Source organism: Vigna angularis, chromosome 10 (genome assembly GCF_016808095.1).
Source record: "Vigna angularis cultivar LongXiaoDou No.4 chromosome 10, ASM1680809v1, whole genome shotgun sequence".
Lineage (NCBI taxonomy): Eukaryota > Viridiplantae > Streptophyta > Magnoliopsida > Fabales > Fabaceae > Vigna > Vigna angularis.
Window position 1 is genome coordinate 12,192,765 of NC_068979.1, and position 13,066 is coordinate 12,205,830.

At 36.0% G+C, this 13,066-nt stretch overlaps 2 protein-coding genes across 2 annotated transcripts; one reads left to right on the forward strand and one right to left on the reverse strand.

Annotated features, from left to right (window-relative positions):
- Positions 1–5,506: 5,506 nt before the first annotated feature.
- LOC108334715 (dolichyl-diphosphooligosaccharide--protein glycosyltransferase subunit DAD1) lies at positions 5,507–7,937 on the reverse strand. Its single transcript, XM_017570636.2, has 5 exons — positions 7,731–7,937; positions 7,595–7,642; positions 6,338–6,425; positions 6,094–6,137; positions 5,507–5,810 (listed from the first exon to the last, which is right to left on the reverse strand). The coding sequence occupies exons 1-5, from the start codon at positions 7,812–7,814 to the stop codon at positions 5,727–5,729; spliced, it is 348 nt and encodes a 115-aa protein (XP_017426125.1). The 5' UTR covers positions 7,815–7,937; the 3' UTR covers positions 5,507–5,726.
- A 339-nt stretch (positions 7,938–8,276) lies between these two features.
- Positions 8,277–12,789, forward strand: LOC108334663 (uncharacterized protein At1g32220, chloroplastic). Its single transcript, XM_017570560.2, has 7 exons — positions 8,277–8,528; positions 9,557–9,650; positions 9,749–9,837; positions 9,939–9,994; positions 11,070–11,216; positions 11,911–12,036; positions 12,322–12,789. Exons 1-7 carry the CDS (start codon positions 8,413–8,415, stop codon positions 12,600–12,602), a joined length of 909 nt encoding a protein of 302 aa, XP_017426049.1. The 5' UTR covers positions 8,277–8,412; the 3' UTR covers positions 12,603–12,789.
- The last annotated feature ends 277 nt before the right edge of the window (positions 12,790–13,066 follow it).

Here is a 13,066-nt window from a genome sequence, read left to right on the forward strand (position 1 = left end):
AGGACGAGCTCAAAAAGAACCCATACCAAATGTTTAGTGGCAAAACGCGTTAAGGTAAAATGCTAAATCACAATATAAAAAGATCAATCAAAAGGACAACAAATACAAGAATATGATTGTGGAAAAGAAGGTTTTGTATTGCTTTAGTTAAAAAGGGAGAACTACATATAACAAAGTTGATCTGGTAGCGATCGGTTTACAAAAAAACTTATCTTTGTCAATCGCATTGGATCTTTCCTCAAAAAATTTACAAAAAATACAAGTTAAATTCAACACCCAAGAGGATCGGGGATGTCAACAATCTTTGTCCAGTCGATGGGGTTGATAAGGAATTTGGCTTCATGATGTCCTCACCAACATCTTCGATTGTTTCCTCGTCTAGTATATCCTGAATGTCCATGACCTAACCGTTATAAAGGGCCTTTTGAATGTCAAACTAACTCTCATGAATGGGTATGCCATAAAGGAAGGTCACTTGATCCAAGGCCCACTAGAAGTCGACCTCATATTGGATCATCACTTGTCCCTCGGCTTCCTCCAAGTCAACAGCCAAAGACTAGCATCTTTTTTCCAAGTCCCACAACTACTTACGATCGGCTTATTGAGAAAGGCAGAAGTCGTCATTCTTACGCAGGAGGCATTACACCTCGGCGGACAAACCTTTCTCTTTTTTTACCAAGACAACAATCTTGGCGGCATACTCGTCCATCTTTTGCCTGCTTGGAGCGTGGGCAACCTTCAGTACGTCTACCTTGGCCGTCAAAGCCTCGTTTGCTTGCAGGGCAATGCAAGACTTTTTTGGCCTTTTCTCGGTTCTTTTTAGGCCTTTGCTAGCTCCTTTTCCAATCACATTACCTCTCGCTGGTCGATACCAAGTGATACCAATTGATCCAATAAAGTCGCCTTGAGGGTGAATTTGTTTGTCGCGTCTAGTGCCTCGGCCTCAAACAACCCCTCAAAAACATCATTATCTTTTAGACTGAAATGAAATGAGAGATTATCTCCCATCCTAAAGCCGGTGCTAAAGACTCCCTGAGCAAGAGGGATTGGATTCTCCCCAACTCATCGATTGCGCTTAGAGGAGCAAGGGGTGGAGGTCGATCGCTTGTCATGTCTTCTCTTCCCTTTCCTTTTCCTTGCCTTCTCCCGATCGGCTTGAAGGATGATGAAGAAAGTAACATTGAGATAGAGAAACTCCAGAGGTATCAGTTGAGTCGACCAATGCCCTCTCTCCTTACGCCTTAGTCGAAAGGCCCTTGTTGGTGGCAACCTTCACACCTTCTGGTCTTAATGGACGTTTATCAATCAACTTCTTGAGATAATTGAGATTGTGTGAGTTGGTGCGAGCCATGATATTTGTAACAGGAAATAAAACTTAACCAAGTTAAAGACCAATCAAGAAAAGGACCAAACAAAGAAAGACAAGTTATCATAAATGTCTCGATCGATATGATAAGAGCGACCACATCTCAGGAGCTCCTTGGTCGAGACCTTATGGGGTAATTGCTCCAAAACCTCGAAGGTGATGAACTCCTCGAGGGTCATCATCGTAGTGTTTTGTGCCTAATAAAGGGAGAATTTTGACTGATCATCCCCATCAAAAAATAGCTTGTAACCTTATTTGTGACAGTAACCTTAAAGAACTTGTCCTTGAAACCTTTTGTAGGAGGTTGCAAAAAGCTGGAATAGGTTCTAGTTGTTTTCGCTTATTCACGACACTCATCCTTTCCGAACATTCGGACGTGTGCAATAGTGGTGGAGGAACAAAGCGGGGGTTGGATTCATTCCCAACGACTTACACTAAATACCAAATGACTACATAGCAGCCCAAGCGTTCAGATGGAGCTACATAGGAGCGACGTTCAACTCCTGTAAAACTCCATCTTGAAAATCATTGAAGGGTATATGCACGAACAAGTTAGGTGATGGGGAATATGATCACATCATCAGGGAAGAAACATGAGTAGACAAAGAAGTCAAACTCTAAAGTACCCTTGTCATGGCATACATGATCGTTCCCTCGGCAGACACAAGGCCACAGAGAGTTGTCCACCATGTTATCCTTTAAAATGTTGGATCGACTGGCAAGCTCTATTAGATTATTTCCTCATCTAAAATGTGTGGCATATTCATGAACCTCATGTGCAGTCTAGACATACAAAGACTTCAGGCAGGTTTTCCACATTGCCCTCGGCAATAACATCCACTTTGATTACTCCAACAGTGTTGGCATTCACTTCTTCTACAACCTCCCCTTATGGATCTTGTTCCCCGAATGGTCTTTCTTCCTCGGTTGAACATTTATTAACAAGTTGAATTGGTGTCGTAACACTATTTACAAATGTCCAATCCCTCTCGGACGACCCCCAATTTCTTGACGACGACCTTGGTGACGATAAAGATGTTGATACATCATCAACGTACCCTCTATCATCCTGACCAGAGACGTCGATGACAAACATTTTATTACCTTGAATGGAAAAAAATTATCGTCGAATGGTGCAAAGATGATTGTCAAAGCAAAAATGGTGAAAAAGACGGGACCACTTGGCCCCTATTTATAGAATTTTTTAACGACACATGGTGCTCTCACAATTATCAGATCCAACATCATCCAACAACAAAGGACAGTGCGACGCTTTGCATTCTACGTCAAACTTGGTAACTAGCTTAACGAGGTGGCACAACCATTCATCGCCAATGGTCAGATCATTGAGCCGAAGATCACATTTTTATGACAAACCGACCAAACACAATGGTTAATAAGGCGGGGAAACAATTCGCGAAGCAATACAACCTTCCATCCCTAACATCCGTATCTACAAACCCTTTTTGCTTGTTGACTTAAGTTCAAGCTTAAGTCTTAAAGCTATTTGTACTATATATGTAATGACCTAAACTTATACTAACCGAATGCGGTGAACTGATCGTCCAAACTAGGATGAGACCGACCAATGTCCATCAGATTCAACTAATCATCTAGACAAACTAAATAGGTTAGTAATAATTTTGATAGAATTAGGTTATGATTAGGCAAACCCTAATAAAAAACTTATGGAAAAACCTAAAAATACAAGTCAAGGGTATGGTTGGTGAGACTTTTGCGATGCATTTATTACAACATTAATTACTATACCTTTCAAATAATGAATTAACTTAAGCATCACATTATCTTTAGCAATTACACCCGTAGAACACAACAAGGATGGAGATTGCTTAAAGTGAATATTTGACTCCATACATCTGAAACTATATATATATATATATATATATATATATATATATATTCGTCAAAATTACACCATAATGAAATTCTTTATTGTCACTTATTTCAAATTAAAGAGTTTAAAGGTTGTGACTTTTATTTATTCACTTTAGTAAATAGATTTGAGAGAGTAAATAAAATGATTTGAGGGGACAAAGAGGAGATTATTATATTATTTATTTTGAAGGATTAATAGATGAAAGTGAATAAATTTAAAAAGAAAATTTGAGAAAAATTTAATAGATAAAACAGATAAAATAAAAGCCATAATAAATAAATTAAAAATTACATGTTTTTCCTTGTGATTAAAATTAATATAAATTAAAGAATTTTTGGACTGAAATTAATTTAAAAGTAGATGTTGATGATTAGTTTTAAAATTAAAAGTTAATATTTGTAATATTGATATTAAAAATTCTTTAATATATTAATTTAAAAATAAATGTTTAAATTAAATTAAAAAAATATTAACAATTGGCCAGGAATTTTATTAGGCTTAAGTGGCACGCAACTTATCATGGCTGTTTTCAATGACATGTAGACTCGTGCACTAAAAACAAAAACAAAGATCTTCTTTGAAATTATGATAAATGATGCATGATTATTTCATAAATAAAACCATACAAACTCTTACGCGACAGTGTTTATCTACACGTCTATTCTCTTATGTGCGGACTGTGAATTCATTACACCACACAAATTAGCACTCCATTCACACGTAAATTCGTTAAAGTGAACAAGATTTCCCTCGCCAATCTGTCTCCTCCTATTATATTTAGTCGGATGTAAACATGTTAAAGAATGGAACCGGATTTACTTTGGAGGAAAAAAAATTGCTCAACCTTTTGACCTTCCTTCCAATAATTATTTTGATATTACCAGAACTTTTGGTATAAAATTCTATTAGACCAAAATCCAAGGCATTATTGGTACAAGCATGATTCCAAGAGTTGTTCTGATGGGCTGGACTCACAAAATCCACTCCCTATTGGATATTGCTTTCTGCACCCGCCAACTTGCTACCTGAACCCCTACACGATTGGTATTACCTGTGTTGCCCCTAGGAGACTTATTTGAAACGGACTCTTCCTTTATTTCTCTAAACTTGTAAACCTTTGTATCATTCTCCTTGTATAATCTTACAGTTCTTTGAAAAGCTCTTAAGTTCTCTACGTTTTAATTTTCTTCATTTGTTTCAATATTTGTGTTTATTTGTTTTTCTTTTAAATATTGTTGTTGTCCACTTTTAAATATGCTTATGCAAATTGTTTTCCTTTTCACCGCCACTTTGGTGTCGACACGTATCAGAGCCAAATTTTACAGGAAAATATAGTTTTTATGTACTGTTGAAAGACAATCCAATTCGGTTCCTAATGAAAATATTAATGATAAATTTAGGCATAAATGATACTAAAACTACAATGGGAGTTCACTACAAGTACTTTCGGTTTGAGATTTGTATCATGGCAAAAGTTTCCCTGCTATCGATTTTGTTTCAACAAGAGCTAATTTATTCAGTTTAGAGAAAGCTTGACTTATTATACTATATGTCAAACAGTCCCAAAAATGGTAGTCTATTTAAGGAGGAAGACGCCAAAACTATATTTAAAGTGGAGCTGGCTAACCCTGTTCAAGATTGCTTTGCCTTTCTTGTCGCCCGTGAAGTTGACAAATCAATAACTTTTGTGTATAGATGAAACAATTCACAAAATTCATTGATGACAACAGCTTGATGATACCAGGATCAGGCTAGACTGACACCTACAAAATGTTTTTTGCGATCTCCACATCTCATCAACTAGAATCGATAGGGAAATATAAAGTTGGCGATAAAGTTGGCGAAGAAGCCAATGGTGGAATTGACACATTAAAGAAACCATGGGAGCAAACAAGAGGTTAGGTGAAGGACAAAAGAACTGATGAATTGCTCAGTAATGTGTCATAAATCCTGGTTCATGGTCGCACATGCAACTTATTGTTTTCATATTCATACCAGTATATCATGCCATGGGGTAATAACACAACACAGTTTTTCGTCTGCTCTTTCTCGTGGCCTTGCCATCAGCTGCAATGTATCAATTAATCTACCCACTCATCTCACCCTTTATATCCTGTATTCCTTGGTGTCCCGTCATGCCTGAAAATTTGCCCTCACAAAAAATGTATAGATTCATTGTGATTGAGAAAGACAGGCAGTGTTTTTGGTAGTACTCAGATTTAGATTTCCATGAGAATAATAACTTCTGTAACTCACCATTCAAAAGTAGCTTAAATTTCAAAATATGAAAAAGATCTCTACAATTAAAACAGAGACCCCAGAATGGGGGAATCAACAAAATCCTAAAGCAGTTAGTTGGAAGTTACTGTCTATAAATACTATTACAAAAGTCTGGGTATATTGCTATTACTTTTTATTATCCAAGAGTTCAATCAAAACCCACAACAGCCATATGAACCAAAATTAACCAAGGAAGTTCATGATCACCAAATGAAGCACCAAATTACAGAGAACAAAATCTGCAAAAGCTCGCTCAGGTGCAAGATCCTGCAGTACGATGAAACGTCAAATACATGTAAGAACATATTAAGTGAACAAATAAACACACAAATATGAATTCATTTCATTCTTGTTTTGATTTTCCGTGTTAAAGATGTAGAGTCCTAGTTTAAAACTACATCAGTTAACCAGATTGTTGAAAGATAACATGATGAATAAAAGAAACCAAACCAAAAAAATCTTATGGGTTGCAACTTGCAAGGGTAATTGAAGGTTCTCAATTATAATATATCAATTGAAAGATAAAAATAGACAAGACAAGAAATCTTACCTTGAATTCCTTATTCTCTTTATTCACTTGGATCCTGAGACAAACTGGTCCACAATGAAGGGGGAAGACAATGATCAGAAAGAAGACAACAAGATTTATACATCCGTTTGTAGCAGGTATATAAGTCCCATAATGTGCAAATGTATCTTAGTAGACTCAGAGGGCCCATAGTATACCAAAATGTGTTTGTGTGTGCATATATTCATAACAAGCTACCCTACAAATTTAGACCTGGAACACTTACCAGCAAGAACAGCAGTTCCAACACAAGAGAGCACTCCTGATAGGAAGGAGTTAAAAGGAAATGATCCCACCAAAGCTATGTAAACTACCTGTTCACAAACAAAATGTAAGAATTTGGTTTTCGACACATGCAACTTAACATAAGCCCACAAAACAACTTGAACCCTCATCAAAAAGATTAATTTAATCGCTACATTATTCTTGTAAAAGCTAGAAGCAGCAAGAACATCCAATAAAGAAACAGGATTACAAAGTTCTGGACGCACTTCCTGGATCCACACCCGTGTGCAGTTTCACCAGAACATCTAAGGCACAAGCTAGCTTATTGCAACCCTCCTCTCTAAGGTCATAATAGGAGGGATTTGTGATTGCACATTAGAGACCCTTATTCAAGGCAATCAAATTCTGCTTCTATTCCAGTAAACAGATATCAGAGGCTAATAGAATAGCAACATCAATCCTTGAGCTTTGATTATTAAGAGAAGAATGAGTCTTCCATTAACAAATTCTGCTTCTATATCCAGTAAATACAGATCAGTGGCTAATCAAATACCAACATCATTCCCTGAGGTTTCATTATTAAGAAAAGGAGAAATCAGCCATCAAGCAGGAGCAGAAATGGCTAGATATATATAGTAATATAAAAAAAACAGCGCCAACGACCTCACATATCAATAACCCAAAAATATTTGCTTCCCCGGACCAGGCACGTATGATTTCTTCAATTCTTATTATTTTCAAAACTGTTTTTCTAAAGATTTCCACACTACTCAACGACCAATTTCTCTTCCAAAATCTAAATTAAAAAGCTGCTCCCAAAACAAGTGTTCTGAAAACCACAAAAACAGAAACAGCTGGGAGATGCTTTATCATTCTCTTCCTCTGATGTCTTCAGTGCTTTGTTCAAGTGAATGAGAGGTGAAAACAGAGAACATGTTTGTTCATTGATTACATTTCAAATAAACCAGAAAACCGAAATGTAATCAAGGAACAAACATTTCAAATGTGATCAAGAACAATTAAATTTTAGAAAATAGTAAACGAACAAGGCCTAGATCTTCTGAATTCAAATATATATTTTATTTTCAAATACCAAGGTAGCATGGCCAATAACAGCGTAAAACTCAAATCCTTCAAGTCAAATAAAAAGCATACTGATCTGGAGCTGAATTTGATATTCAAATGAGCGGAATTGGATAAGCAAATGTTAATATAAAAAGGATAAAAAGACAAATGCAGTGAACGTAGTGGAAAGTACCTGGATGAGAGCGGTGAAAACAGCGAACATGACGTAGAGGTCAATGATCTGAAAGAAAGAGCAGAATTGGGGTTGGAAAAAAGGGAAAAAAGAGTGTAGAGATTAATTGAATGAATGAAGAAGGAAAGAGAGGAACCTTGAGATTCGTAGGAGTTGCAGCATACGCAGACCAAAGAGCGCGGAAAAGGTCTTGTGCATCCTTGCTGCTAGACCTCGCCATTCTCTCAGATCTTCGCGATTTGGCAATGCACAACAGAAACCCTCCTCTCTTCTCTAAACTCCAAAATTCAACGCAGACTACTCTCAAGTCGTCTCTGCCAAATCACTTCCCAAAATTTCCATTTTTTAGGTCTCTTGGGCTTAGGCCCTAACCCACTTAAAAAAAAAGCACAAAAAAATAGCTGACGAATCTTTATTTGAACTTATTTATTATTTTTAAAAATTATATAAAAACTAGTGAAAAGGTCAACTAAAATAACGACGCTATAATAATTGAACAATTATAATTTACTTAAATTTATTTAATTTTCGTGTCTATAAAATTAATTGAATTAGCAAGAGAACAAAACTTAGATAAGTGGAAGAGACGATTTTCTCCAATTAAATTTAGAATTTATCTACTGTATTTATAGGACATTTAATTTTTTCACATTAAATACTTTTATAAATATTCTTTTGAACGTAAGATCGGGGAAGAGCGAAGGAGCACTTACCAATTGAGTGGTTTCAAATTTACAAATTTTATGTCCCTTATAAATATTGATTTTGTCGTTCTTCTTCCATCTCAGTTCTTCCCTTCCGACAAGTGCCTAAGCTGAATGGCGTCGTTTTTGTCTATTCTCCCTGCCGTTTCTGCTCGTCCCATTCCCAGTGCTTTCCGCCTCACAAGACCTTCTTTTCAAACCCAACCCACCTTGCATTCCAAAAATCACCGGTCAGCACTCCAATCCCCTCCCTCGACTTCTCAGTTTCTTCTCCTTCATTTTCTTTTTCATGGGTTTGATTTTGTTTTAAAATAAAGCTGAAATTCTTGTTTTTTCTGCTATTTGTAAGTTTTTGGAACATGTGTCCACGAAATTAGTTTACTGGGTTCTTTGTTTGTTCGGTGATGGGTGGTTCCATTTTACACTCGTCAATTTGAGTTTTAGGGTGGAAGTGGATGGGTTCTCAGTACACTTTCAGGGTTGTTCAGTGACGGAATTTAAGCTGGTGGTTTTCGTTATCACTTGATTAGTTCCTGATCTACTTATTTTAGATATTTGGTTTGGGACGGTACAATAATGAAGTCGTTTTTGCTTACATTGGGAGTCAAGGGAGAATCGTAAGTTGGTGTTTCAGCATGTTGTTTGTTGACTTATTTAACAAGGTTCAATGGTTTACATTGGTTGATGAAGGAATGCACTTTTTGTGTCACGGATTATACTTCCCTTCCTCATTCTTCCCTAAGAGGTTTTAAGTAGTGATTTTGTGTTGCAGTGTACATGCCTTTTCAATATGATTCTCAATTTTTTGTTGCATGTGACAAACACTGCTTGCAATAAGTTTAGATGGTCTCTGTTTCAATATACTGATCCAAGTTGGCAGCTATTTGGTGATAGTCATGGACCGTTACCGTGGCACAGGTGCACAGTTCGTCACCTTATTCATTATCGTTACGGGACCTCCTTTTAGGAGAACCCGGTGGTACGCGGTGAATTCAGTAAGCTGTGAATGGTGTGGGGATTTCAGTATATGTGGCACACTGGGTTGTGGAGGGAGTTATGTAACTAATATTGACCAAGTTTGACTTCCTCTTTGTTTAATGGGAATATGGTATGGTGATTTTTGGTACACGGTACAATGGTGATAGATATTGACTAAGTTTGGCTTCCCTTTTGCTTAATGGGTCCGGACTGTTGAATGATGACAGGATTTAAATATGTATTAAATGTTGTCTAATGGTTTATGTATACTGTTCTGCAGGTTTGCAGTTAGCTGTAGTTATGCAGAAGCAGGTGTCAATGCTGATTCTAAATCTAACACCATAGATGTTGTGGCTGATGTTAAAAGTGAACGGGTATGTATATATCTTATTCTTTAATAGTTTGAGACATAAATTGTGCATTTTTGGATATTTTTACTTAAAAGTTATTGAATTTATGTCTCTCTTTGTAGATTGTAGTCTTAGGAGGGAATGGCTTTGTTGGTTCTGCCATATGCAAGGCAGCAGTATCTAGGGGCATAGAGGTCATTAGCCTAAGCAGGTTTGAAAAATGTTCATCCAATTTCCTGCACCTGTCTGTCTATCGGTCTCTTCCTCTCTGTATTTTGATTTTGGTTATTTAACAAATATTTTGTTTTACAGGTCAGGGCGACCCACTTATGCCGATGCATGGGTAGATCAGGTTACTTGGATTTCAGGCATGTTAACTTAACCTATAATAAACAGATACATCATTGTTTTCTTGATATTGATTAAGGGTATCTGAGCATTCACAGAAAGAGGGTAGGGTGAGAGTAAACACCATGTGGATTGTAGAGAAGAACAGGCAATTATTAAGATTGATAAAGATGCATACACTTTACTCACTTCATATCTTTAACCAATATGTTTGTATTGTAAGTGTTATACCTTCTTAACAATGTATCAGTCAAGAGTATTTATAAAAAGGATAATGATATTTTGACAACATTTTTTTGACAACATTCTGTGATTGGTCCAAAATTACTCCACAATCAATAATAATAATCATAAACACTAACTTGGACCAATCACTAAATGACACGCAGAAGATGTTAAAATGATCTCAAAAAAATCTTCTCAAAGTATTATTATCCTTGTAAAAAAGGAAGACAGAGAAGCAAAGAAAACAAAACACGAGGTACATAAAGAAAGACACGTAAGAAACATGTGTCATGTGCTAAACTATCCAATAGTGTGTGTTACTGAACTTTGCTTATTTATCTCTTCCCTTTCTTATTTTGTGTATGTTTATATCCTTTAACTGCTAAAAGAAATGCAGATGTACCCAAAATCATGGCACAATCTTAGCACAGAACTTTACGGTTTGGAAGTTGAAATTAAGCATTTCATTGATAACGTCAAATTAGTGTATTACGAATTCATGATAAATCAAAATTAATGGGATTTGCTTTGAATAATTCCGCAGATTTTAATACACTTTGATTTGACCAGTTAAAATATAATGTCAATGTAATCTTTTGATATTATCTTCTTCTTGGTTCCTTGCAATTGTTGGTGTATATCATTTTAGTCTGAAGGTACACACACCTAGTATAATCGGATAAAAAGATTCTATTGTTTCCTCTGATCAATTATTCAGGATTATTTGGTATCATTTTAACATAATAACCATGTCAATGAATGTATATTATGATATATACAAAATATAATTTGTTGTGGCATATAAGCAATTTTCAAGAGATATCCATTTCTTTCCTCTGGAGGCTGATCAGTATATTGCCTGATGTGCAGGAGATGTTTTTTATGTAAACTGGGATGAAGTACTTGTTGGAGCTACTGCAGTTGTTTCAACACTTGGAGGGTTTGGTAGTGACGAACAGATGAAAAGAATTAATGGCGAGGCTAATGTTGCGGCTGTGAATGCTGCAAAGGAATATGGTGAACCATCTCATTCAGCATTAATTCACTTGTGTTTGGCCTTCACTATTCATGTTAGACTATATTTTAGACATAAAATTCCATGCATTCCCCTCCATAATGCAAGACGTAACCTTTTGCTAGCAATGTTCTCTGATTTTTATGAGTTAGTTTCATTTTAATTCGTTACCACAGGTAGGTAGCTTTATTTGAACAAATGCAATAAATTGTCTAATACTATCATTCCATGTAGAAGATCACAACTATTTACAAATATCCTAGCTAGTAGGAGATGAATCCATGTGATTAGAGTTCTTTGCTCCGAAGAGATGCTATTCTTTATCTGTAATTTTGCTCTGTTTTATTTATTTTTTCAGAATATTTATGCATCTAGTGAAGGATTAGTTGAATTAACCAATGCAACTATTTGTGTAACTACAAATTACATTATTTTTGGTTGTGACTGAAAATTTGATCAAGCAGCTAACTCTGACTTACCAGTTGTGTCAAAAAATCCATTGGCATTTTCCCAATTCTTCAGCAGTTTCATTTTTGCACAAAAGTTTCTTCTGAGAAGTTCTTGTAAGCCGTAGTCATTCATTCACGTTAATTCTATTAGGGATATTTCTTCTTTAGCTGCTTTGAAGTTATGAATTGGACCATAGAATAAGAAATTAATGTACTACTCTGTTCTGACCTCACTTCTGCATTGCAGGAATTCCCAAATTCATCTTGATCTCAGTTCACGATTATAACTTGCCGTCATTTTTACTTTCCTCCGGGTACTTCACTGGAAAGAGGAAAGCAGAATCCGAGGTGCTCTCGAAATACCCTAATTCAGGTAATTATTCTAGTCTGTCATAAACTAAATTGGTATTCCAGATTTGTTGACAAGGATCCAATGGTTACTTATTTGCTGATAGCATCACCAGATATGTAAGCGATTCAATCTGTTGTATTAAAAAAGCTATTGTAAAACTAATATAGTGAAAGCTCATTGAGGATCCTGCAATAGATTTTCTGGAAGATGAATATCATATTTTTGAAGGATATAAAGCTAATAGATAGGCCTTATTGTTTTTGTTGGTTGCATTCTTGAATCTCACTGGCATGTTAACATCTTCAGGTATTGTCTTAAGACCTGGGTTCATATATGGGAAAAGGAGAGTGGACGGTTTTGAGCTTCCTTTGGATTTGGTAGGGGAGCCAGCAGAAAAAATTCTTCGAGCAGTAGAGAACTTCACCAAACCTTTAAGCTCTCTTCCTGCTTCTGATCTACTCTTGGCTCCACCTGTTAGTGTTGATGACGTTGCATTGGCAGTTATCAATGGTGTCACAGATGATGACTTCTTTGGCGTTTTTACAATTGATCAGATTAAGGAAGCTGCCAATAAAGTACGGGTATGATCCACATACATGTGGCAAGTCAACCGATATAAAGCTGCAATTACAAAATACGTACAGGGAGTAACTATATTGAGGCCATTTTCCTCATTTCGTTAATAGCAGTAGCTTTTGGAGAAAAATCTTGAAAAGTTTGGGGATTGTGGTGTTAAAAACATATATAATGCAATAAACGAGTTTCTCACTTCTATATTAAGTGTTCAGGTCTAAAAAGTGATGTAGAAAACGAAAGAACGCAAAAAAATAATTAAAATAATGAGTTTCTCACTTCTGAAACCCGTCATAATAGGTGTTAACAATATGGTTTGTTGAAAAGTGGATTTCATTAGGAAGTGTAAACAGAATTTTTCCTGGTATTTGGTGCATAGCAACCATTAGCCATTCTAGTAACCGTAGTTTTGGGCCCTACGTGATGTATGGTCAATATTATCAACGAAGAAACAACTTGCGTCTATATCATGTTATTT